The sequence below is a fragment of the Rattus norvegicus genome, chromosome 5, assembly GCF_036323735.1.
Source record: "Rattus norvegicus strain BN/NHsdMcwi chromosome 5, GRCr8, whole genome shotgun sequence".
In the NCBI taxonomy this organism is placed as follows: domain Eukaryota; kingdom Metazoa; phylum Chordata; class Mammalia; order Rodentia; family Muridae; genus Rattus; species Rattus norvegicus.
Genome location: NC_086023.1, coordinates 165716092 through 165740782, shown reverse-complemented (window position 1 = coordinate 165740782; position 24691 = coordinate 165716092). Strand labels below are relative to the sequence as shown.

At 52.7% G+C, this 24691-nt stretch overlaps 1 protein-coding gene across 5 annotated transcripts in view; it reads left to right on the top strand.

Annotated features, from left to right (window-relative positions):
* H6pd (hexose-6-phosphate dehydrogenase (glucose 1-dehydrogenase)) overlaps window positions 1-23327 on the top strand; it is a 35703-nt gene extending 12376 nt beyond the window's left edge. For 4 of the 5 annotated variants that reach the window (XM_039109705.2, XM_006239460.5, XM_006239459.5 and 1 more), the window contains 4 exons: window positions 1144-1780; window positions 3135-3252; window positions 14413-14682; window positions 15706-23327. In XM_039109705.2, the coding sequence (XP_038965633.1) occupies window positions 1163-1780; window positions 3135-3252; window positions 14413-14682; window positions 15706-17069 (2370 nt within the window). In that variant the 5' untranslated portion in view covers window positions 1144-1162 and the 3' untranslated portion in view covers window positions 17070-23327. The remainder of the gene's footprint in view (window positions 1-1143; window positions 1781-3134; window positions 3253-14412; window positions 14683-15705) is intronic. The other variant, NM_001106698.1, reaches the window with a different exon arrangement.
* Window positions 23328-24691: the final 1364 nt, after the last annotated feature.

The window sequence follows — 24691 nt, the reverse complement described above, 5'->3', positions numbered from 1 at the left end:
CCACTGAGGCTAATCCCCAACCCCCCTGCTGTTTCTTTAATGAGATAAGGCCTTGCTACTTAGTCCTTACTGGCCTTAGATTCACTCTGTAGCCAGGCTGGCCTTGAACTTGTGCTCCTCCTCCTGCTTTAGCCTCCCAAGTGCTAGGATTACTGTTGTGTGCCACATAGCTTTATTTTTCTTACTGTGTTGGGAGCGGGACCCAGTACCCTTGCCCCTACTGAACAGTTTCTGGCTGAGCCACAGCCCAGCCCAGAGTCTATTCTTTTTTTATTTTTTTAAAGATTTATTTATTTTATTTATATGTGAGTACACTGTAGTTGTCTTCACACACACCAGAAGAGAGCATCCCATTACAGATGGTTGTGAGCCACCATGGGGTTGCTGGGAATTGAACTCAGGACCTCTGGAAGCGCAGATCTGCTGAGCCGTCTATCCGGCCTCTATTCTTTTGCATTCATGTGTGTGCGCATGTGTGCGTGTGTATGTGCACATATGTGTGGAGGAGGTCAGAGGACAAATTGCAGGGTACCAGGCATTCCAGGAATATTCAGATCATTGGGTAGGGACAGGGAGGTGCGCTTTCCTCCTGAGCTACCTCGCTGCCCCTCTGTCCCCCAGGCTGGTCTTAGATGCTGTCCCGGAGCCACTGTTAGCTGTGACTTTGGCATGATGTCCAGCAGAGTGGTGGACAACTCAAGCTCCAGCAGTTGGCTGGAAGGATACCTGCCGTTCCTCCTGGGCTAGGGTTCTCCTGCTGTCCAATTAGCCTGTGCTCATGGCTGAGACTGAGCTGTGGTTGTGAAGTGGACGGCTCCTCTCTCATCACCATGGACCTCCCTGGTGATTGGTGCCGATCTCCTATGTTCTGAGCCGCAGAATGCTCTGGTTCCGCTTGGCGACCTGGGACTTTCCAGGGGCACAATTCCTGCTTGCAGAGCAAGCTCCCTACATACTGTTAATGCGGAAGACAGACTGCTCAGGAGGGAGGGGAAAGCCGCGGGACTCTAACGTTTCCTTAAGAAACAAGTGACCGTTTCTTGCCAAGCAGGAAATGTTGGATGTTGTAGCCGTGTTACTTCTGCAACATAACCTCCTGAACCATGTCTGAGCCTTCCTTGTTCCTTGTCTGCTCTTTCCCAGGTGCACAGGCATTTGGAAGATGCTCGTGGCAGCCGTGTGCTTGGCCCTTCTGGGCTGCCTGCAGGCACAGGAATTCAGGGGACATGTTTCCATAATCCTACTAGGAGCAACCGGGGACCTAGCTAAAAAGTACCTGTGGCAGGGACTGTTCCAGCTATACCTGGATGAGGCTGGGAAGGGCCACAGTTTCAGCTTCCACGGGGCCGCCCTGACAGCCCCCCAGCAAGGCCAGAAGCTCATGGATAAGGCTTTGGAATCCCTCTCCTGCCCCAAGGACCTGGTACCCAGTCGCTGCGATGAACTCAAGGCTCAGTTTCTGCAGCTGAGCCAGTACCGCCAACTGAAGACAGTGGAGGACTATCAGACTCTCAACAAGGACATCGAGACCCAGGTCCAGCAGGATGGGCTCTGGGAGGCCGGCAGGGTCTTCTACTTCTCCGTGCCGCCGTTCGCCTACGCCGACATTGCCCGTAACATCAACAGCAGCTGCCGACCACACCCAGGCGCCTGGCTACGGGTTGTTTTTGAAAAACCCTTCGGCCATGACCACCTCTCAGCCCAGCAGCTGGCTTCAGAACTTGGAAGCTTTTTCCAGGAAGAGGAGATGTACCGTGTAGATCATTACCTGGGCAAGCAGGTAAGCTGCAGGGTGGGGCCTGGCACGGCGACGCTATGAGGTGCGCCACGGACTGATCCGTAGGAACTTACTGCCCAATGTAGGATTGAGCCCGAGAGGGTTAGGAACCCTCAGCCTCCGTGGTCTTCCCGAAGGAAGACAGGAAAGGTGGAAGTTGGGGAAACCGAGGAAGAGGCGGGCATGACCAGCCTCTATATCCTTGTGTGGGCTTCCCAGGGAGGGCATGCATTTCGGTTCCCCCATGTTGACCTCCCTTCTCCACAGAAGTGGTCCAGGGACTCTGACGCCTGGATCTGGCTTTCGTTTAGGAATGCTGTGGAAATTGGAATTAGCTTTTTAAATCCCTCACCCGTCTCTGCCTTTTTAAAATAGAGATATTTTTCATTTTGAATTCTGCCTTGAGGCAAAAGGCTGATAACAGTGGAGAACAGAATAAGGGAAGCAGGGCCCCAGGTCCAAGTGTTCCACTAAAGCCTAGGAAACGGGACTTAGGAATAACTCCTGGAAGATACAGGTCAAGGCCGTTTCCCTCTGCACAGGCCTCAGGGCTGTGCACCCTGGGCTCATCAAACCAGCACCCACAGCAAAGCACACTGTGCTCCTTGGTACCCAGACTGCTGGGCTGAGCCTCGTACTGGGCAGGTAGTTGACTACCTGGACAGGTGTCTCTCTTTCCATCCAGCCCTTTGTGTTTGTCATGGTTATCGTCTCAAGACGAGGACCAGCCTTGCTAAGGGTTCATTGGCCTGGAAATAAAAGGAAGCAATATTAAAGGTGTACAGTTTGAAGTTTTTCATGCTACAATTTTGTCACTAAATTTTCTTATTAAAAGTCGATAGTCTGGGACCAGAGAGATGGCTCAGTGGTTAAGAGCACTGACTGCTCTTCCAGAGGTCCTGAGTTCAAACCCCAGCAACCACATGGTGGCTCACGACCATCTGTAATGGGATCTGACGCCCTCTTCTGGTGTGTGTGAAGACAGCTACAGTGTACCTATATATAATAAATAAATCTTTTTTTTTTTAAAAAAGGTTGATAGTCTGAAAAGATAGGGATCTTTTTTCTCTTTCCTGTGGGGCGTTTGTTTGTTTGTTTTGTTTCATTGTACTGCTGATCAAACCCAGGGTCTCACACATGTGAGGCAAGCACTATACCCGGAGCCATAGGCACAGGAAAATAGCGAATTTAAAACATGTCCTTTCTGGGCCAGAAACTGTTTAGACTAGGCTATCTCCACTGAGTCTAGGAATCATTGTCCACAGAGTGCTTTCCCCTTTAAGTGGAGAGGTCTGGAGCTTGAGGGCTCTTCCTTCACCCCAAAGAACCTGGGATAACCAGTCTTCCTCCCCGACAGGCGGTGGCTCAGATCCTGCCCTTCCGAGATCAGAACCGCAAGGCCTTGGATGGCCTCTGGAACAGGCACCACGTGGAGCGGGTGGAAATCATCTTGAAGGAGACCGTGGATGCAGGAGGTGTGTGAGTTCTGGATCTCCTTGGCTTTGCCGGCCTGGTGTTTGGTGACACTCCAAACCCTGCAGTCTGGAGTATGAGCCAGGTCTTTGCACCATGGCCAGCTCAGCTTGGAGGGAGGGTTTCTGTTAGTGTGTAACCTCCTTCCGGGTCTCCCTACTGCATGCTGCACCTTTTACCGGGTCAACCTGCAGGGTGCCTAGTGGCAAACCCCAAGTTGTCATCGACACCACGGGGGGTGGGGGTGGGGGGTTTGATCCAGTGACATGCACCTGGTGGAGACGTTTGAAACGGTTGACACATAGTGCTGGAGGTTACCCCAGGCATGTGTGTGTGTGTGTGTGTGTGTGTGTGTGTGTGTGTGTGTGTATTTGAGACAGGGTCTCATATAGCTCAGCCTGGATTCAAAATTGCTACATAGCCAGGGATGACTGTGAACTTCTGATCCTCCTGCCTCCACATCCCTGGTACTAGGACTCTAGGTGAGTGCTACCACACCCAGCTAAGGTGGGTCTTATGCTAGTGTAATGGTGACCATTGCAGCTTTGTGCTTACATGGGCAATGCCCCTACCTGGGAGATGGCAGCTCTCCTATGCCTTCCTGTCTCTCAGGCATCCTTGCTCATTCTCTCAGAGGCCGTCACGGGCCACTCCCTCCTGCAGCCTGACTTCCCTTGCTCTCTGTGGCTTGTGATGGCCTGCCCCCCCCCCCGCTGTGATTATAGGTGCCAAGAGGGTGCCCATCTTATGAAGTAATATACACATGGTGTCAGTCCAGGGTCGGGAGGCAGTGTTGGGCTCGTCTCTGCCTCTAGCTTGGTGTCTTCATTGTGTCCCTTTTGCACCTCTGGCAGGAGTAGGTTTTTTGGGTGATGACAGATAAGGTTCCTTTCAGCTCTGGCACTCTGCTGTCTTAGTTCAAAGTGTTTAGAAGTGTGTGTGCGCGCATGTGTCCACGTGTGTCATGTGATCTCGTGGGCTAGAGGACCATCTTTGGCGTTAGCTCTTCCCTACCATGTGGCTCCCGGCTATCGACCTCAGATCGTTAGGCTTGGCGGTAACACATTTACTCAGCAAGCCAGGTTTCTGACCCCGTTATCACAATTAAAACTATCTTCTAGATTTATTTCATTGTTTTATATGTATTTTGCCTGAGAGTCTCTGTGTACCAGGTACACACCTAGTGCCCCGGGAGGTCAGGAGAGGACACTGGGTCTCCTGGGACTGGAGTTGCAGATGGTTGTGAGTAACCCTGTGGGTGCAGGGGATTGGATGCAGATATTCCGCAAGAGCAGAAAGTGCTTTTAGCCCCCGAGCCATCTCTCGGGCCCCTGTTATTACGATTTTGATCGCTACGTTCACAATATTGGCTCTTTGACCACCACTGTCATTATATAGTAATAATTTAAGAAGCTAACTGTTACTGTGTCCCCGGTGGCCATATTAGGTGGGGACAATTACTGACCTTCTCTAAAAGAATCGGTATGGTACTGTGTCTGAGGTCCTTGGCCGGAATGAAGGAGACTGCTCCTAGACCGGCAGTGTGCCTCACCTCTCACACTTGGCCCCACTGCCCAGTGCCGTCCCCACAGATGTATGCAGCTGCAGGAATCCCCAGAGGCCACCCCCTTTCTACCCTAAAGTGGGACCTGGCTAGAGCAGAGCGCTCTAGGCTTCTGGACCAGGAGTGGATGTCTGTCCTTCCTCTCCTCCACCTATACTTTATGCTTTGTGTCCCCCCACCCCAATCCCACCCCGGCGACTCTGGCTTCTCTCCTTTCTCTTGAAGTGTGTACTTAGCACTGAAGCTCTAGGCAGGGTGGTAGGGTCTCAAAGAGCAATGAGACCCAGGCTGGGGTCGGGGTGAGAAGCTGCAGTACAGAGGCCACAGGCAAACTGTGGAAGGCAGGTGTCTTTCCATCAGGAGGTACTGGACCCCTGCCTTCCAGGAGCCACACCTTGCTCCTTCTCATGGGTCTCATTCTGCCATCCATACTGGGTCTGTCCCTGCTAGGGCTGGGAGCCAGGGTCTCGGGGTTCTTCCCTGTGCTCACCATGGGGCAGTTGTCTACAGTCCTCTCTCCTCTACCGCCTGCCTCTCCTGCCGCGTCCTTCATGTATCGCACACACACCCTCTATGGATTCTTTGCAAAGTTTCCATGGAGGCTGGGACCAGGAAGACCACAGCATTTCCAAGCCTTTGGAAGCTACAGAGTGGAAGCTGATGGACAGACAGACAGGCAGGTGGACACCTGGGCAGGTGGACTTGCTGAGGCCGGCCTGTAGCAGTGAGAACACCGGTCTGAACAGGGGCTGCTACCAGGGTGGCTGTGCCCAGAGGCAGGTCAGGGGCTGACTATAAGGCTCCTGTAGCAAGTAGTTTGACTGCCTGTGCCTCCAGCATGGTGCTCTCCCATGCAGTGGGAGTACAGGCAGCCAGGTCGTGTGTGTGTGTGTGTGTGTGTGTGTGTGTGTGTGTGTGTGTGTGTGTGTCCATTCCAAGGACCTACATCTAGTATGATATGGGGGATGTTGTGAGGGACAGTGAGAGGGCTGGTCCACTATCTGGGGTTTCTTTCATTTAAAATTATTTGTTTCATTTTGTTTTGTTTGAGACAGTGTCTCGTCATGTAGGCTAGACTGGCCTCCATCTTGCAATATAGCTCATGCTGGCCTTGAACTCACAGAAATACTCCTGCCCTGCTCCCAGACTCCCAAGTGCTGGGGTCACAGAAACAAGCTATTACTCCCTTAAAAAAAAAAGATTTATTTATTTATTATATATGAGTACACTGTAGCTGTCTTCATGCACACCAGAAGAGGGCATCAGACCTCATTACAGATGGTTGTGAGCCACCATGTGGTTGCTGGGATTTGAACTCAGGACCTCTGGAAGAGCAGTCAGTGCTCTTAACCACTGAGTCATCTCTCCAGCCCTCAACCCCTTTTTCTAATGTTTGTTTTTGTTGCAGCTGCCCGTCAGGACTACTGCTCTGCTGTGGTTTGGCTCTCTGTAGTCTAGGCACTGACCCACACTAAATGGGAAATGTGCTACCAGACCCTCAATCCCAGTATGGGGGCCTCTGTCGAGGGTCATGCTGGCAACAGATTGAGCACACTGAGTGCAGGGAGAGCAAGTCTTGTTAGCATCCTGAGGAGTGCAGAGGCTCCAGGCCCAGTCCTCTCCCACCTATCTGACAAGAGCTGTAGTTCTGCCCAAGTGCCAACATCTGGGTGATGGTGGGTAAGGGCCACTCCTGATGGCCTCAGTGTGGGCCAAATGTTTCCAAGCCTGAATTCTGAGCCCTGCAGTCTGAATTTTAAGGGAGAAGACCAAGGTCACAAGCCATTCCCTGTCCCTTCCCCTCCCACATCCCATGCACACCCTACTTCTACCTATGGAGTGCCCTGCATTCTGGAAAGACAGGGCCGCTGTCATTTGCTGCCCCTGCCCCTGCTTTGTGGCAGCCATGGGAAAGGGACTTCTGAACTGCAAGGTCGTTGGGTTCTTTCTCTCCCACCCCCATCCACCTGGGTGGCAGCGGTTTCTCCAGCTCCCTCCCCTCCACGGCTTCTGCCGCAGTCTTTGGCTCAGTGGAGCCTGCTGCAGAGGCTGCGGCAGAGGCCGGGGGCACGCTGGAGGAGGAGGGAAGAGGCCATCCTTCAGGCCAACAACCCTGCAGTGTCTGACTGGGCTCTCCCACGGGAGACCCTAGGTCCCTCAGTGGGGTCTTCAGACACAGCAGGATGGTCTAAAGAAGTGACCTTGGCCACTCACGTGCTGCATTGAAGCAATTTGTCCAAATGGCTGTGCAGAGGAACCTTTAACTCCTCTAATAGGTCTCTAATGACAGAGGTTTACCAGTCGGTGACTGTATTCCTCAGCCTCTCCATGCCCAGGCTCTCTGGAGGTAGCCTCCCTCACTATGTTGTGCTCAGGGCCCGTTCTCTCCCCCCCCCCCCCAGTTCAGTTTCCCTCTGCACAGAAAGCTGTTTGGAAAGTGGGAGTAGGGGAGTGGGGGGCACTCCCGAGGCTGCCCCTGCTCAGCGAGTGTTGCTATCCCGCTATCCCGCTATCCCGGAACTGGGGAAAGGCATGTGGTACATGTTCTCCCCTGGGGGTTAGGATAGCTGCCCAGTGCCTCTCACCAAGGGACCCAACAGCCAGGCTCCTCCCAGGTAACACCAGCTGTCCTGCCTCCCTTCTGCCTATGTGACATAAGGTGCTGGGCACTTGCTCAGCAGAGCAGTGTCCCTTCCAAGCCATCTGCTGTGCTGTCTGCAGGTTGAGCTGCGGTAGCTGCAGCTCCATGCCCAGAGCCTGGGATGGGGTGGGGGTGGGGTGGAGTAGGTGGAGAGGAAGGGAGGGAGGGAGGGGCGAAGGGGGAGAGGGGAGAGCAAGCGCTCCCCAGCAGTCAGTTTCCCTCCTCAGTTCTCACCTTCTTTATTTATTTATTTATTTATTTATTTATTTATTTATTTATTTATTTTTTTGGTTCTTTTTTTTCCGGAGCTGGGGACCGAACCCAGGGCCTTGCGCTTCCTAGGCAAGCGCTCTACCACTGAGCTAAATCCCCAACCCCACCTTCCTTATTTTTAGTGATCCCAGAAGACACTGATAGGAACTGCAGCTAACTTTTGGCTGTTTTCTCCTTTTTGTTTTGTTAAAATATCTATTTTTTTTTTTCTTCCGGGGCAATCCAACTCTCCTACAGCACAGAAGCACAGGAGGCAGTTACTGGTTTAGGACAGGAGATGTGTCCCTTGGTTCAAGCTGTAACGTGTAAAAGCTGCCCTAGCCGTTCTCTGGGTGATTTTCTGTGTTAAATTAGATAATGTCAGTGGTAGTACTCGACAAATAGAGATTCGCTCCAAGTTCACAAGGAGAGGACGATCCTAAAATGCCTGTTCCAACCAATGTTGGCTTAGTGTGTGGTCTGTAATTGGTCTATAATACTCTTCCTCCTTTCTTAAACCTCCCATCCATACCTCCATATATTGACAATCTGCATAATATATTTTTAACAGCTCTATATTTTTGTTCAGTTCTATTTATATCACAGAATATGCAGTATAAATTCTATAACTAGGCATTTTGGCTGTTTCTAGTTTTTGCTATTTTAAATAGTACTTTCTGAATCTATTTTTGAGATCAATTCCATATTCTGTAAAAATTTATCATTTAAAGTTCGTGACTCAGTGTGTTTAGGGCTTTTGTTCAGCCACCCTTCTAGAACGTTCACGATCATTAACTTTACCCCCTCTTGTATATTTCTACAGTGGAGCCACTGGGTCAAAGATGACAAGCAGTTTCAAGCTGTCTTCTGTCCCTTAGATGAACAGGACAGCAGAAGGCAAAACCATGGTCCACACTGGACTCGCCACCGTCCACCCTGGACTGGCACAGCTAGGAGTTGAGTTCAGGGGTCTTTCTTCTAGTTGGCCAAATTGCTTGCACTTCTTTCTACAGTCTGAATTTTAGCTTGCAACCTTTAACCTAGAAAAGGATGTGCCAAGCCAGTAGAGATATCCTCTAGGAAAAACAAATCAGTTCTGACAGCTGACAGTGTGCCTAACTAAGTCTGCACACTGAGTACACCGAGTACACACGCCTGGCAGTCCACTCTGCCTCTCAGCCTCTGATCCCGCCCATTCTGCTTCTCAGCCTCTGATCCCGCCCACTCTGCCGCCCAGCCTCTGATCCCGCCCACTCTGCTTCTCAGCCTCTGATCCCGCCCACTCTGCCGCCCAGCCTCTGATCCCGCCCACTCTGCTTCTCAGCCTCAGATCCCGCCCACTCTGCCTCTCAGCCTCTGATCCCGCCCACTCTGCCGCCCAGCCTCTGATCCCGCCCACTCTGCCGCCCAGCCTCTGATCCCGCCCACTCTGCCGCCCAGCCTCTGAGCCCTGTGCACAGCCTCTTTCTCCTTTTCTTGTGGCCCAGGCTACAGCCCTGGTTCTTCATAGGCCAGGTTGGGAGCAAAGCCCATAAATCCACGGGCTGTGCTATAAATACAAGCACACTCCCAGAGCTTGAAATGAAGGCATAAAGGAAGCACTCCTCTAGTCAGCAGGTAGTAACCCCCAGGCATGCAATCTCGCCAGAACGAAGGAGTGGGAGGATAAAAATAGGAAGAGGCCACTCGGGAATTTAGGAAATTAATGAATAGTAAGCAGATAGCGGGCTTTTAAGGACTCTGGTGCCCTCTCTCCATCAAAAATTCATCTGTTCTTAAAGCTGTAACTGTCCTCTCTTTGCTTAAATCTGCTCTAATCCGTTGATTTTTATCAAGTATGGGTTTTCACGGTTGAGTATCCCTGAAGCTGAGATTGCTGTCCAGGGTACCAGGCTGAGCCAGCAACCAGCTTCTTCCTGAAGTTATAATTAGCCATGTTCGAATTTCGGGCTTCGCCACACCTTGTGCCTCCAGTGACCTTTAGGGGACTCCACCACAGGTTCCCATGAGTACTCCTCCGAGTCAGAGATTTCAAATGGACACCATCAAGGTGTCCTCACACCCTCCTGATGAAATGTCAGCTGCTCTTAGAAACAATTATTTGTTTTTATTTTAAGTGTATGGGTGCCTTGCTTGAGCGTATGTCTGCCGCCCAGGGGAGTCAGAAAATGTGTTTCACCCCCTGGAACTGGAGTTACGGATGGTTGTGAGCCACCATGTGAGTGTTGGGAACTCAACCCTGGTCCTCCCTTCAAGGGCAACAAGTGCTGAGCCATCGTCAGCTCCCCTACATCTAATATTAATATATAATGACTTAATAGTGATAATTGATTAATATTATCATTATTAATGATAATTAATATGTTGATAATATATGACTTTTTTCCTAGACAGATTCTCACTATGTGGCTCTGACTGACCTGAGACTTTCACTGTAGACCAGGCTGGCCTTGAACTCACAGAGATCTGCCTGCCTCTGCCTCCCAAGTGCTGGGATTAAAGGCCTGTACCACCATGGCCAGCTCTACTTCAGTCTTAACTGTGCTGCATGTGTGTTTGTACATGTGAGGCAGTATCAATATGGTCAGATGAGGGCTTCAGATCCCCTGGAGCTGCAGTCGCAGGTAGTTGAGGGCTCGGGAACTGAACTTGGATCTTCTGGAAGAGTGGCAAGTACTCTTAACCACTGACCCATCTCCCCAGCGCCCCCTCACCTCCCCAGCTGCCTTTTTAAATTTCCTTATTTCCAGAGAGCCCCCATGTCTGTCCAGCAAGGCAGTTAGGTTCTGAAGACTTAGGACGCCTGCTCAGAACAGACGTGCTCAGCTGCATAAGTCTGAGCTGGGATCGCCCCTCATTTATATGTTTGGGTTAAATACTAACTAAATTCCTGGTAAAACAATGGTTAGGAAACACATGCAAGGTAAATAGCTATGCAATAAGAAATACAAACAGTTTTTATTTAAAATTGTATTTTCCCCTCCTGGGAAAGAGGCCAAAGTCTCAAGCTTGATAAATACACATTCTATCAGTAACCCCACCAGAGCTCTTACAAGTTCTGTTCTTCAGAAACCCTCTGTTAATTAACTAATTAATTAATTAAGTGTACATACGGGTGTGTGCATGCCACGGCACGCATGTGGAGGTCAGATGGTAACTTGGGGGAACCGGTTCCTCTCTCTATCATATGGGACCTGTGGACTGAACACAAGCTGTCACCATTCCCCACTGGCTTATCCCTGCAGCCTCCCACCAGGCCTGTGAAAGTGCTTTCGCATCTCCTGTGTGTGTCTCCCGGGCCTCTCTTCTATTTCCTGTCCTCTGTCATTCTCAGTTTTGAGTGTGCTGGCTTCTGCTCGTATGTCCGTGTTTCAGTAAATAATTAAAAATCCGGGCTGGAGAGATGGCTCAGCGGTTAAGAGCACCCGACTACTCTTCCAGAGGTCCTGAGTTCAATTCCCAGCAACCACATGGTGGCTCACAACCATCTGTAAAGAGATCCGATGCCCTCTTCTGGTGTCTGAAGACAGCTACAGTGTACTTATATATAATAAATGAATAAAAAAAAATCCGTTTCGTTTATCCCGCACTGGTACCAGCACCGTAGGGCCGCATGGCATCTGCGGGATATTTTATCTCAGTCAGCAAAGCGTCTCACTCGCTAAGCTCCATCCCATCTCAGACTGCAGATGGCTACTCTCTGAGCCCGGCAGCAATCTCTCTAGCCATCTAGTTCCCAAGGCTGGTTGTTACCATGCCAGGCACACACATCCCAGTTCCATGGCGGGCTTGGTGCATCCCGCCACCACACTCTCTTGAACTCAATGAAGTCGCAACATGAAAGAACACACCACACAATAACCTCTGATCCAATTGATAAGATATAATTTGCCCATTTAGACAGCACAAAATCCCGTATACAGCCATCCCTTAAAAATAGTCATAACAACTTGTATCTGTGCACAGAGAAGAATCTTAACATCTGCCGCCATGTTCTCCTGGCTTCTCTTCCTCGCTCCTTCACTTCCTAAAACTTTTCTCCCACCCATCCTTCCTTCTTGTCCCATGACAGGCCTCATTCTATCCTGTACCTGCCTTCCCGAATAAAGCCATCAGCCTACATGTTTGTACACTTTCGTGTGCACGTCTGTATCCCGCACACGTGCGTACATATGTGTGCTTCTGGGAAGCCAGGTTTCTTTCTCAAGCGTAGTCCACATTTGTCTTGAGTTAGGGTCTCTGTGTGGGCAGCCAGCCATTCCCAGGGCTGGAGTGCTGTCCTTGGTGCTGGAGCTCAGGCGTGCGCCGGCTGTAGCCAGCTTTTGACGTGGATGCTGGGGATCTGAACGAGCATGGGCAGCGCGCTGCTGACTGAATCGTCTCCCCGCTCACAGCGAGCGCTCGACTCCCTTTACTGTTGCTGTGTGTGTCCATCTCCATAAACAATCCTCTGTCAGATCCCAGTGAGGAGCCACACGTCGTACATGAGTTTTTGTTTGCTTGGTTTTTTGTGCTGTGGTTGGAGCCCAGGGCCACGTGGTGCCAAGCTCCACCCCTCTCCACCTCTTCATCCGGCCTTCAGGTTTGCAAGCTTCAGGTTTCTTTTCTATTCCGCCTCTCCCGGCTCCTTCTAATCCCTAGCTACTCCCTGTTGAGTTGCTAACTTCAGTGATGGTTACTTAATTCTGTTCACGCTGCCAGTTTAGAGCCTCTTTCCTCTTTCTTAATGTACTTCTCTTTGTGTGTGTGTGCCCGCACTTGAGTGAGTGTATGCACATGTATGTGGTGGTACCCTCAGAGGCCAGGAGAGGGTGTCGGATGCCTGGAGCTGGGATTTCCGGCAGTTGTGAGTTGACAGATATAGGTGTGGGGAGCTGGGATCTGATCCTCTGTAGGACCAGCAAGTGCTCTCAACTCCTGACTTATCTCCTCAGCCCCCATATCCTCTCCAAATAAGTTCCTGCTTGACCAAAGCAATGCTGTCTCCCTGTGACGTGTGCTGTCTGTTGTATGAAAGTGGCAATGCCTTAGGCAGCCGGTACACAACAGCTTTGTCTCCACCTTGGGCCTCGGGTGCAGACAGGAGTGCATCCTGAAGCAGGCTGGAGAAGACAGGCCTGCAGTATTTGAGGCCAGAGCTCCTAGGTCCTCGGGGTGCACAGGAATTAGTTAGCTGCACGGCAGCACACACAGCAAAGCATCTGGTAAGTGACTGGTCTTTGTGCCATGCTGTCAGGTTGGCTGTGTGAGCGAGGTGGTGACTGGACTAGGTGTTTGCAAGTTGGGACATCCAAGCCTGTGACCGGAGGTAGGGGTACATCTGAATCCTGTGCTTTGATGCCTGTGTCTGTGTTGAAGTCAGGGATAATCAGAGCTTGAATGTTTTAATCCTGGCCCTGGTCACATGATGCCTTTCCAGATAGAACAGGGGTAAGCAGATACTTGCCAGGCCAGACCTTCGCGGTACAGGAGTGGCCTATGTCTGGTGCTTGGTGGTGCCACAGGTCACTGGTGGCAAGCTTTGGGCTTGGTGTTCCTAGGCACAGCCCTCACTGTCACACTGGCCCACCTGCCAGCCGTCCCCGCCTGGATGTCCTCAACACTTGTAACACATGCCTGGTTTCACACATGCATGGTGTCCTTTCAGCCATGTGTCTCCTGCCCTGTGCTCCGATCTCTGAGTGTCACTGATGGCTGCACTGCTACTCTGGACCCGTTTTAGCATCTGCCTCTGCTCCCTCGTTTCTTTTCACCGTCTTCTCTTCCGTTGGCAAGTCTAGTCAGCTGAAAAGACTCGAGCTCCTCAGTCACTGCTCTAGCAGGAACCTGGCCACCCCTGCCACCTCTTCCTGCCTACAGCCTCACCACACAGCAGGCCAAGGTCTTGCTCTCACTGTGACACGGGCCTGCTCCTCTGTGGGCATCCAGGGGCTCCCCTTAGAGCCCGGGCACTGTACCTTAACCTCATTCCACGGGAGCCAGCTCCCTTCAGCCCACAGGATGCCAGCTCCCCTTAGACCACATGATACCAGCTCCCTTCCAGCATCTCCTCTTGCTTCCCTGTCCAGTCCCAGCAGGCCCTGTCTCTCCTACCCCAGGGCTGTGCACTTGAGGGTCTCTTCATCTGAATTGCCTTGGTCTCAGAGGAGCCTTGCATGACCCTCTCACCCATCTCACAGATTCCTCTGTCCCCTTTCCTCTTTCTCCCCTCCCCATTTTGTTGTACCTTAACTGACTGCACTGGGTCATGGGGTGGTGCTTTTAGCTCTGTTCAGTGGTAGGACATACAAACCAGTCAATGAAGTAGCCCTCATTAGGAGGTGGCTGTCTGAGCCAGCACCCGGTCCTCTCCAGGCCGTCCTACCCGCTTCTCACCTTGATCAGGTTGCTTCCCCTGCTAGCCAGTGCTCAGGGAGAGCGGGGCAAGGAGGCTGGCCAAGATCCAGAGATGTTTCTGCCCAGCCCCGAGACTAGAACCTTCCCAAGCACATTCCTGTACAGGCCCAGCGGGATGATCCCTTCTTAGAATAGTTGTTGATAAAGGGCGGTTGCCCCAACTGTCCCCTTTCCCGTCTCCTGTTGAGGCTTGCTATGGGACACACCTTGTCATGGGTTCTTTGGACGAAGGAATGAGGATACCAGGACAATGATGGGGTAGCGTCTCACCGACCTCGGGGACCCTCTGACAGCCCTCCTGTCACTCAGGTCGGGCCAGTTTCTACGAGGAGTATGGCGTCATCCGAGACACGCTGCAGAACCACCTGACTGAGATCCTCACGCTGGTGGCCATGGAACTGCCCCCAAACATCAGCAGCTCAGCCGCCGTGCTCCAGCACAAGCTCCAGGCCTTCCAGGCCCTGCGGGGGCTGCAGAAGAGCAACGCCATCCTGGGCCAGTACCAGGCCTATAGTGGGCAGGTGCGCCAAGAGCTGCAGAAGCCAGACGGTTTCCAGAGCCTGACGCCAACCTTCGCAGGTAGGCACCAGAGCCGGCATCTGCGGGGCCACCGCCAGCTGGAGGCAGCTGTTCTGCCAAGTGCCCTTTGAAGGGCGGTAGCCGGGGCTCCAAGGAATCTTTTCAGAGCATGGTGATCACCACCCCCTGGGCCTGCTGCCAGCTTCAAGCTGCAGGTCACCCACCTCAGCCTCCGTTCAGTCCCGGAAGATCTCCTGTGGGGCTCGGATAGGTGCCACCTTAGTGGGCTGCGCTTCTCACTTCCGTAATGAGGTGCAGAGTTCTACCCTGCCACAGCCAAGGAATGTTCCTGTGGACAGATAACACGTTGGCCACTGGATGTCTGCTAGGGCTACTTGGGAGGCCCTAGGAGGCTTAGCAGAGACAGGTCAACGCCTAGCAGGCAGAGACCGTGGCCTTGAGACGGCCCCTGCATTTAGAGCCCATTTGATGTGGCAGACAGTGTAGGTGCCTCACCTTAGTCGTCTGCACACACCCACAGGTCAAGTGCCATCATTGTCCTTGTAGGTGAGGGCTCCCAGGAGAGTGAAAAGGCTCGACTTTGTGTGTAGCATGGCCGTGCCTGGCTCCTATGACCGTGGCCTGCTCACACGTGCACACGTTCCGTTACTCCCACCCCTCGGACCCTTTCATCCCCTCCCCATCCACCTGGCCTTCACTCAGGCTTGCCCTAGTTTTGTCGTCCTGGGGGCTTCACACCAAGGGAACTGCCCTTCCTCAGGACGCTTCCCTTACTCGCCAAGGCCCAGCACGCCTCCCACCCTTCTGCCCCACCAGAGGATTTCCCATGGCAGGCACCAAGCCTAGTTAGACCGGAGGGACCAGGTCTCCGAGGGACCTCAGAGTGCCGGTGTTCTGACTGGAGAATTAGCCCCGCAAGCTGTGTCCAGCCCTGCCTGAGACGAGGCAGCCGGAGGCTGAAGGCGAAGCAATGAAGAGGCTCCGAGGGGCTCCCAGGGCAGGGTGGGCTGCGTAGCCCACTCTCAGGCTGTGATGTCACTGTCTGCTTTTCCCCCACCTCAGGTGTCCTTGTCCACATCGACAACCTGCGCTGGGAGGGCGTCCCTTTCATCCTGATGTCTGGCAAGGCCTTGGACGAGAGAGTGGGCTATGTTCGGATCTTGTTTAAGAATCGGGCGTACTGCACCCAGGGCGAGAGACACTGGGTGCCGGAACGGAGCCGGTGCCTGCCCCAGCAGATTGTCTTCTACATTGGACACGGTGAGCTGGGCCACCCTGCCATCCTGGTCAGCAAGAACCTGTTCAAGCCCTCTCTACCCGCTCAGAGCTGGAAGGGGGTGCAGGACCAGCCTGGGCTCCACCTCTTTGGCCGCCCACTGTCCGATTACTATGCCTATAGGCCCGTGCGGGAGCAAGATGCCTACTCCACGCTCCTGTCCCACATCTTCCACTGCCGCAAGGAGTCCTTCATCACCACAGAGAACCTCTTGGCCTCCTGGGTCTTCTGGACCCCGTTGCTGGACAGCCTGTCCTTTGAAGTCCCACGCCTGTACCCAGGAGGCGCGGAGAACGACCATCTGCTAGACTTCGAGTTTAGCGGGGGTCAGCTGACCTTCTCCCAGCAGCAGCTAGAGGTGCTGATGCCAGAACTAGGGTCAGTGCCAAAGCCCAGCGACTTCCAGGTCCTTAGGGCCCAGTATAGAAAGAGCCCACTGATTACTGCCTGGCCAGAGGAGCTGATCTCCAAGCTGGCCAATGACATCGAAGCCGCCGCAGTGCAGGCGGTAAGGCGCTTCGGCAAGTTCCACCTGGCACTGTCAGGGGGTTCGAGCCCCATAGCGCTCTTCCAGCAGCTGGCCACGGGGCATTACAGCTTCCCCTGGGCCTACACGCACCTCTGGCTGGTCGATGAGCGTTGTGTCCCTCTGTCAGATCCAGACTCCAACTTCCAGGGTCTGCAGGCTCATCTGCTGCAGCACGTCAGGGTGCCCTACTACAATATCCACCCCATGCCGGTGCACCTGCACCAGCGGCTCTGTGCTGAGGAGGACCAGGGGGCTCAGACCTATGCCAGCGAGATCTCAGCCCTGGTGGCCAACAGCAGCTTTGACCTGGTGCTGCTAGGCATGGGCACCGATGGGCACACGGCTTCTCTGTTCCCACAGTCACCCAGGGGGCTGGATGGTGACCAGTTGGTGGTGCTCACGGAGAGCCCATTCAGGCCACACCAACGCATGAGCCTCAGCCTGCCCCTCATCAACCGGGCCAAGAAGGTAGCTGTCCTGGTCATGGGAAGGACAAAACGTGAGATCACCACGCTGGTGAGCCGCGTGGGCCATGAGCCCAAGAAGTGGCCCATCTCGGGTGTGGTGCCTCTTTCTGGACAGCTGGTTTGGTACATGGACTATGAGGCCTTCCTGGGATGACCAGAGTCATCCTGGTCTTAGTCACTCTCAGCCGCCCAGTGTGCCTCAGCTGTGCGGAGCCTGGTACCAGGGTCAGGCCCCAGAGAAGGGACGACAAAACTGTGATAGCTTCCTGGACCCACTGGTGCCTGGGATTACGGTGTCTGTACGTGGAAACGAGGTAGAGCCCAGGCCTCAAAACCCAGGCAGGAGAGAGGCTAAGGCCTCTAGGTGTCCCACACCAGTATCTACAACACACAGTAAGACTGGGAAAAGGCTCCATGCTAAAGAACCAAAGAGGCCTGCCAAGACTGGCCCAGGATCTTTGAACTGGTTTCTGTGGGAAGAGGGGCCAGCATGGGTGAGGAGGGGGGTACAGAGACTCCTGGTGAAGGTCTTGCTCTGAGCCAGGCCGGAAGAGTAGACACGATCCTGAGATTGCACCGAGCTCCCTGCCTCTTCTGATATCCGTTCATCCCTCTGTGCATCTGGCTGAGGTCTGGCCCTTCTCTAGGCAGCTTCTATCTGCTCTGGGCAGACATTCACTGCCCTCTGTGTTCCCCTTGACCCCTCAGCCTCTCCCTCTCTACAGACACTCCCATGTCAAAGGTCCCCCGGAATCTAGAGACCAGGGCTCCCTTTTCCCACCGAGAACTGTCCTGCCATCTCTGGGCTGTCAGGCATCTCTGGTCTATAGGCAGGATGGCTCTGTCTGCTTCTGGGTCGGGGGTGACTCCAGCTCACTGCCTCTTTCTAGGACTTACGTGGCCAATTCCCAGCACCGGGGCAGGCTGCTGCTAGCTCTCTTCACACTACCTCTCGGGGGCTTTAAGCCTGGCAGCTGACCCCCCCTGCCAGGTTCTCCACCTTTCTTACTCGCTAATCTGGTGCTGCTGGGGACACTATAGGCAGCTCCTAATGTCAGCCTCCTCCGGGGCTTCGGGATTTTTATTTTTCAACAGAAAGCCAACAATACAAAGCAATCGTCTGAGGGCACACAGTTTTCCTTTCGGGCTCCTGCTTAGTCGTGGCCCCCTCCTCACAGTTACCTGTGTGTCAGTCACAGAGTCTCAGTGTCTTCCAGAATTTTCCCAGAGAGGGGTTTCCCTGTGGTGAGGAGCATCAGGAAATCTTGTTTCTCTACTTTTAATTGATTGCACTTTCTCCCAGGCAGCGGAAAAACATTCTTGCTTTCACTAGAGATGCGTGCAGTGTGTGGCCTGAGCTGGCCCTCTGTGGGAAAGGTACTCGTTAAAATTCGGCTTACTCTGGCCTCCTGTGACCCAGACTGACAGAAAAGAGGAACGCCCTGGGGTCCTTTCCTGGCCTGCTTTGGTCAGGCTTGGACGCAGGTAGCTGCAGGTGCAATTACACCTTTGGCCACGTGGGGGAGCCCACGTGCCACCACTCACATTCCACCCAGGAGGCGGGTTTAGTGCCAAACGTCTTTTCTTTGGGTTTATTTTTCGCTCTCTGCCTCTCTGGCTTCTTGGCCCAGTGCGTTTTCCTCTGTTCTTTACGGACTCAGCCTTCTGCAGTTGCAACATCAGAGAGGAAAGGGTCTTGCATGCCTTAGCAGAGAGGGCGCACAGGCTCTGTGTCACCATTCTGAATAACGGTGAGTCATTGCCCAGCCCCAGCCTAGAATGTCCTGTTCTTACCCAGAAGAATGACTCGCCTCTGTCTGTGGGGAGTCTGCCCAGGGGAGGCCAGTGTGGGGAAATACCAAAGATCTCCTTTCCGGAAGCAAGCACTAATAAAATCGCATTGGAAAGGTTGCCGGGGGACATTGTCCGTGTTCTTTGGCATGCACCTGTGCGTGCCTTTCCCCCTTCTGCCCCGGGTGAGGAAGGAGTGATGCTCAGAGCCAGGACCATGGAGGATGCTGCTCTTCAGACCTGGATCATCATCCCCGGGAAGCAGTGTGCTTTATGCCACCAATCAGTCACATCTGTGTATAAATCTGAGTCTTGAGTCTCAGGAAGGATTTCTCGGCCTTAAGAGCTTTTTTTTTTTAATTTTTTTTTCATTTAAAAATTGTTGCTTGCAAACCATTTACATTGAGTTCCTAAACACCGTGGAGAACACAGCCTCCTGCCTGTCTGAAAGTGGGGGGTCTCAGGCTGGTAAGAGTGGACAAGGTGTCCAGGTCCCTGAGGGAATGGGGACATGTGATCACTTTGTGTCTGGGACACAGCCTTCCCTCCCTGAAGGCACTTCCGGGCTCCCCCAGGGAAGTGAGGCCCCTGCAGCTTGGGCTTAGCTCTGGCCTTGCAGGCCCTCACCCTGGGCTGGCTCCGCCCCCTGGTGGGATCTGCGAACTGCACCCCTGCTCACTCTCTTGTTGAAGCCGTGGAAGCAAAAGCCTGTACCGTGCCTGGTGGCTCTTGTGGGTCCTGTGGACAGCCCAGTGTGCCGCACGGTGTGACTTCAGTGACCCAAGATTTGAAACCGGAAAAATGTCCAGTGGCTGCCCGAATCTATGTTAGATTCTAGAGCCCAAGCCCAGCACCCTGTAGAGCCCGGTCTTTTCCAGGGGGACCCGTGAGGGCCTCCGAATGGGTGAGTCAGGTTCCCTGGGTAGGCCTATGATTCCACCACAGGAAGGACGCAGAGGCATGCGTGTGAATGGCAGAAGTTGTCTTCCTTGGGACGACACACCAGAGAGCATCTACAAGCTTGTGAGGGCTTCTGCATGAGAGTTGCGGGCTGGATTCTGATTTTTTTTTTTAATTCTTTTTTTCGGAGCTGGGGACCGAACCCAGGGCCTTGCGTTTGCTAGGCAAGCGCTCTACCACTGAGCTAAATCTCTAACCCCTGGATTCTGATTTCTTATCATGGACAAATGTTCCCGCTAACTGCACCTTAGGTGGCCCCATCTTGTTAATTCCTTGCTTTTTTATGATTTACTATTATTCTGCAGAAAATACTCTTTTCTCACCTTTGCACCCCAAATTAGTGGAATCAGAGCTGCCTGCCACTTGGACTGAAATCTTAGACCTCTCCCTCGGGTACCTTCTTGATGGGGCTTGATCTCCCCAGTCTTCTTTTGCTGACCGTTTTCCTTCTTCCTCTGACTCTGACAGAGAGCCAGGGGTGTGCCGTGTAAAAGGGAATGGAGAAGCTTCCAGAAAAACATAATGGGGCTACTTCTTAGAATTTAGTTTTCAGGAACTGTTTTTGGATTTCTGTCTCCTGCAGAGTGTGTGCGGCCCCTCGGAGTGGATCTGCAGCTGCATTTTTCTCTAAAACAGCTGGGGCCCCTGCAGGCCTTGGTTCATGAGTAGAAAACCCACCTGTGGGGACTGAGCCACAGGTGCTGAAAGGAGGGCACCTGGGTTGGCAGAAGTGGTCAGCACCTGCCTGCCCTGGGAATGACTGTCCAGAGGAACGAACCAGCTGCTGTCCCCAGGTGTCATGGGCTGCACAGGTCACGAGACTGCTGGCTGAACTGGAGAAAACAGGTCCGTCTGCCTTCTCTCTTCTTCCCCAGCTCCCCATTCTCCGGGAGCAGGTTCTGCACCAACATCTCAGCCCCCAAGGTCGTGCTGTGGCCCCGGACCTTGGTATTGAAAGCCGTGCTCGTGGCTTGGTTTGGCAGCTCAGCCAGTGGGGGAAGATGGCGCTCAGGGGTTAGTCAGAACCCAACCTGAGCCAGCAGTCAGTTAGGTGGCTCTGCACTGCTCTGTCTGGGCCCCGTTTTAACTGCAGTAGTTGGGGGAGCCCAGTTGAAGATGAGTTTCGTTCCTGACGGGGCCCAGCCTAAGTGTACCTGGAGCCCATCAGCAGCTACCAACCGGTAGCTTAGCTGTGCAGTCTGCCGGTGCAGGACATTCAGTTGGCTGCATGTGTGCCCTTTGTGTCATGTGGGCTTTCTAGAAAGAAAGCTTCCCTGCCTCTGCTTGTCCCACTCTGGAGCAGAACTGGTCTCCAGGTATCAGAGGATTCCATGCAAGGATTTGGCCCCTGGAAGGAGCATGTTCCTGGAAGATGCTTGGGGCAGATGTCTTCCAGGAACACCGAACCCTGCCTTCTGCAAACTCCTCACACCCACTGTAAGCTCTCACACCTAGAGGTGGGTGTGAGGAACCCCAAGGATCTTAGCTCCTAGCTGAGCAAGGTGTCAGTTCACCACTTCTGTCACCAGCACCAGACATCCTGCCAAGGGACCCGAAGATGCTTCCCTGTGATCTAGCAAGCCACGCGGACGGTGGTGGCTTGGGTGTTTTGTAACTCCAGCCGATCAAGATTGGGAGTGTGTTTATTCGCAGGTCCCAGAGGGTGTCCAATGTCTGTGTGTGACCATGGACAGGACCTCAGATTAATGACACTGGTATTCATTCTTTGACCTCAAGGGTGAATTTGTTAAAGCCCTGTGTTGCTTCGATGGCTTGTTTTAAACGAGGTCTATGTCTCTTTTCTGTGCCTTTCTGCTGAGTGGCAATACTTGTATTTGCCAGATGCTGGTGAGACTATGTGAGCAGCTGGCAGTTTGCACTGAGAGTGTGGATGCACATAGACACCATGTGTGTCAGGGTGCAGGTGCACATAGACACCACGTGTGTCAGGGTGGTCCTTGGCTAGGCCTCACAGAGGTCTAGATGGGCTGGTTATTGTTGCATTTTATAAAGAGAAGCCAGGGATATGTTTGGTGGAGGGGTGGTGTGGGGAAAGGGGACGCCACTGCAGGCCCGCGCTGAGGCATCCCTCCCCCTGAGGTACCAGCCACAGGACAGTATTATGGAATTGAGTTTATTTAGGGAATGGGGAGAGTCGATGAGGGAGTAGAGAGGGAGAAAGGCAGAGAGGGGGGGGGGAAGAGGGGAGGCCGGCTATGAGCACATGGGAGGGGAGTGGGGAAAGAAGGGGAAGAGAATAAGGGAGCAAGAGAGTGAGGAGGGAGCAGCAGCCCCTTTTTATGGCGAGTCAGGCACGCCTGGCTGTTGCCAGGCAACTGTGGGGCGGAGCCTAGACGAAATGTCAACAGTTGAGATGCATCATGGGAATGTAGCTCAACTGATAAAAGTGCATCCCTAACGTGCACAAAGCCCCGGGTTGCATTCCCAGTGCCACATAAACTGCGAATGGTGGCACACACCTGTAACCCTAGCACTTGGAAATATAAGGCTATCCTTGGCTACATAGCGATAACAAGCCAACCTAAGATAATTGAGACCCTAGTTTTTAAAAAAAGAAAAAAGCACCGTGAGTAGAAAAGGTAAGGGCCTGGTTAGTTGGGCGTGAGAACACCCACGCTGTTTCTCTCTTCTCTCGTGGTCTGGCACCGCTGGCTCTTCCTGGGTGTGTCCACTTGGGAGAGCGGGCTAAATGGACTCCAGTAGTCAGCAGGGCTGCTTCTGCCCCGCCATGCCTGAGTGAGGAGCCTGCTTCCCAGAAACTCCTCAGTCTCTGTGACACACTAGAGAAAAACAAAGGAGGAAGGATTTATTTTAGCCCATGATTCATTTTAGCCCAAGGTCACTTGTCTGTGTTGTTTGTGGGCCGGAATCAAGGCCGAAAGTCAGGGCAGGAGCATGGTGACCCGGAAGTGGGATAAAACAGGCAGGGAAGGAGCAAGGGACAAAACTTCAGAAGCCTTGCTGGCAGGGACCTGCTTTCTCCAATGAAGGCTGACCACCTCCGTCACCTCTGAGAACACTCACATTATGAAACCAGCAAGGAATTAGTGTGGCAGTGACGTCAGGATGCAGTCAGTGCTCCAGAGCCAACCAGCTGGCAACCCAGCCCCTGCGCAGGAGGCCGCGGACAGACTTCCAACCATCACAGAGGGTCAAGCCGGAACTGCGGAGAGGCTGGGTCAGGGTGATGAGCTGGGTGTCCTTACCTTCTGTCCACAGCCTGGACTTGGGAGCCTAGGCTTTCGTCAGGTGGGGATGGCAGCAGATAATGGCTCAGGAGCAAGAACGTGGGCTTTTTGTTTGTTTTCTGTTTTGTTTTTTTTTTTGGTTGTTTGGGACAGGGTTTCTCTGTGTAGCCCTGGCTTTCCTGGAACTTACTCTGCAGACCAGCATGACCTTGAAACGGCCTCTGCCTGCGGAGTACGGGATTAAAGGTGTGCACCACCGCTGTATGGCTAAAACGTGGGGTCCCCTGCCCAGGGAAGTCTCCCCTGATCTTATGGAGCTGTCCCAGGGAATGAAATATGTTCAGAACAAGTGCCTTTTAAAGCTTTCTGAGACCCTTTGTGGTTTTTCTCTGTTATGTATGTCAAATATAACATCTATTTTTTTAAGCAATAAAGTTGTTTACTTGCCAAAATCCAAGTTCCTTCCTTTGGAGTGAAGTGGCTTTTGAGTGTGGCTAGTGTGGTCAGGGGAGGGGACATGGAGCAAAAAGAACCTGCTGGGGGTTGGGGATTTAGCTCAGTGGTAGAGCGCTTGCCTAGTAAGCGCAAGGCCCTGGGTTCGGTCCCCAGCTCCGGAAAAAAAAAAAAAAAAAAAAAAAAAAAGAGCCTGCTGGTTTGTACCTGTCAACTTGACACAGGCTAATGTCCCCTGGGAGGAGGGTGGTCCTCTTCTGCCCTCTAGGGCACCTATATACACACACACACACACACTCACAGAGGCACATACACACAGAGGCGCACACATACAGCACACACTCGCACACACAGGCACAAACATTCACACACAGGCACATACATTCATACACAGGTACATACACACAGGCATACACAGAGGCACACACACATACAGGCACACACACAGGCGCACACACACACACACAGGTACACACATAGGCACACACATTCATATAGACACACACTCATAGGCACACAGGCACACACACACACTCACAGGTACACATACACACACTCACGCATAGGCACACACATAGGCACAGGCATGTTCATATACATTTTTAAAATTGTTATTCTTTTGGAATGCAGAAATGTTACTCAGAACTGTTGAATTTACATATCCACCAGGAAAAGCAACCACGATAGACTCGAAACAAACAAAAAATCCCTCTCATGACTCGTGTGTGCTTGGCTTATATTTCATCCCTCCTCATCACCAATATTTCCTCCATCTCCTTTTATAGCTTTAGACTATGTCTGTATTGGCGCCTGCTACCATTTACCTGCACACAGAGCAGGCTACACTCAGAATATGATGGCGACCGTGTGTTCCAGGTTTTCTTTTCTGTCTTAGGGGCACCTTGGGTAGTAACATACTTTCTGGGTCCATCTGACCCCCATAAATCTCACAACTTCATTTAAAGAACAAATCTTTGGAATAGTATTCCGGCGTGTAAACATACCACACTACCCACTCATCTGTTGGTGGGCATCTAAGTCGATTCCCTTTCCTTGCTCTCGTGAAGAGAGTAACAGTAAACATGAGCTTGCAAACATTTTTGTGGAGGAGTGTGGAGGAGAGCTTTGAAATGCCTGGGTCGGGCTGGGGATTTAGCTCAGTGGTAGAGCGCTTGCCTAGGAAGCACAAGGCCCTGGGTTCGGTCCCCAGCTCCAGAAAAAAAAAAAAGAAAGAAATGCCCGGGTCTGGATCACAGGCAGTTCCGCATTTAACTTGTTGGGGAGCCTCCAAACTGATTTCCATAATGGGTACATTAATTTGTTCTCCAGCAGTGAGTAAAATTCCCCCCCCAACATTTTAACT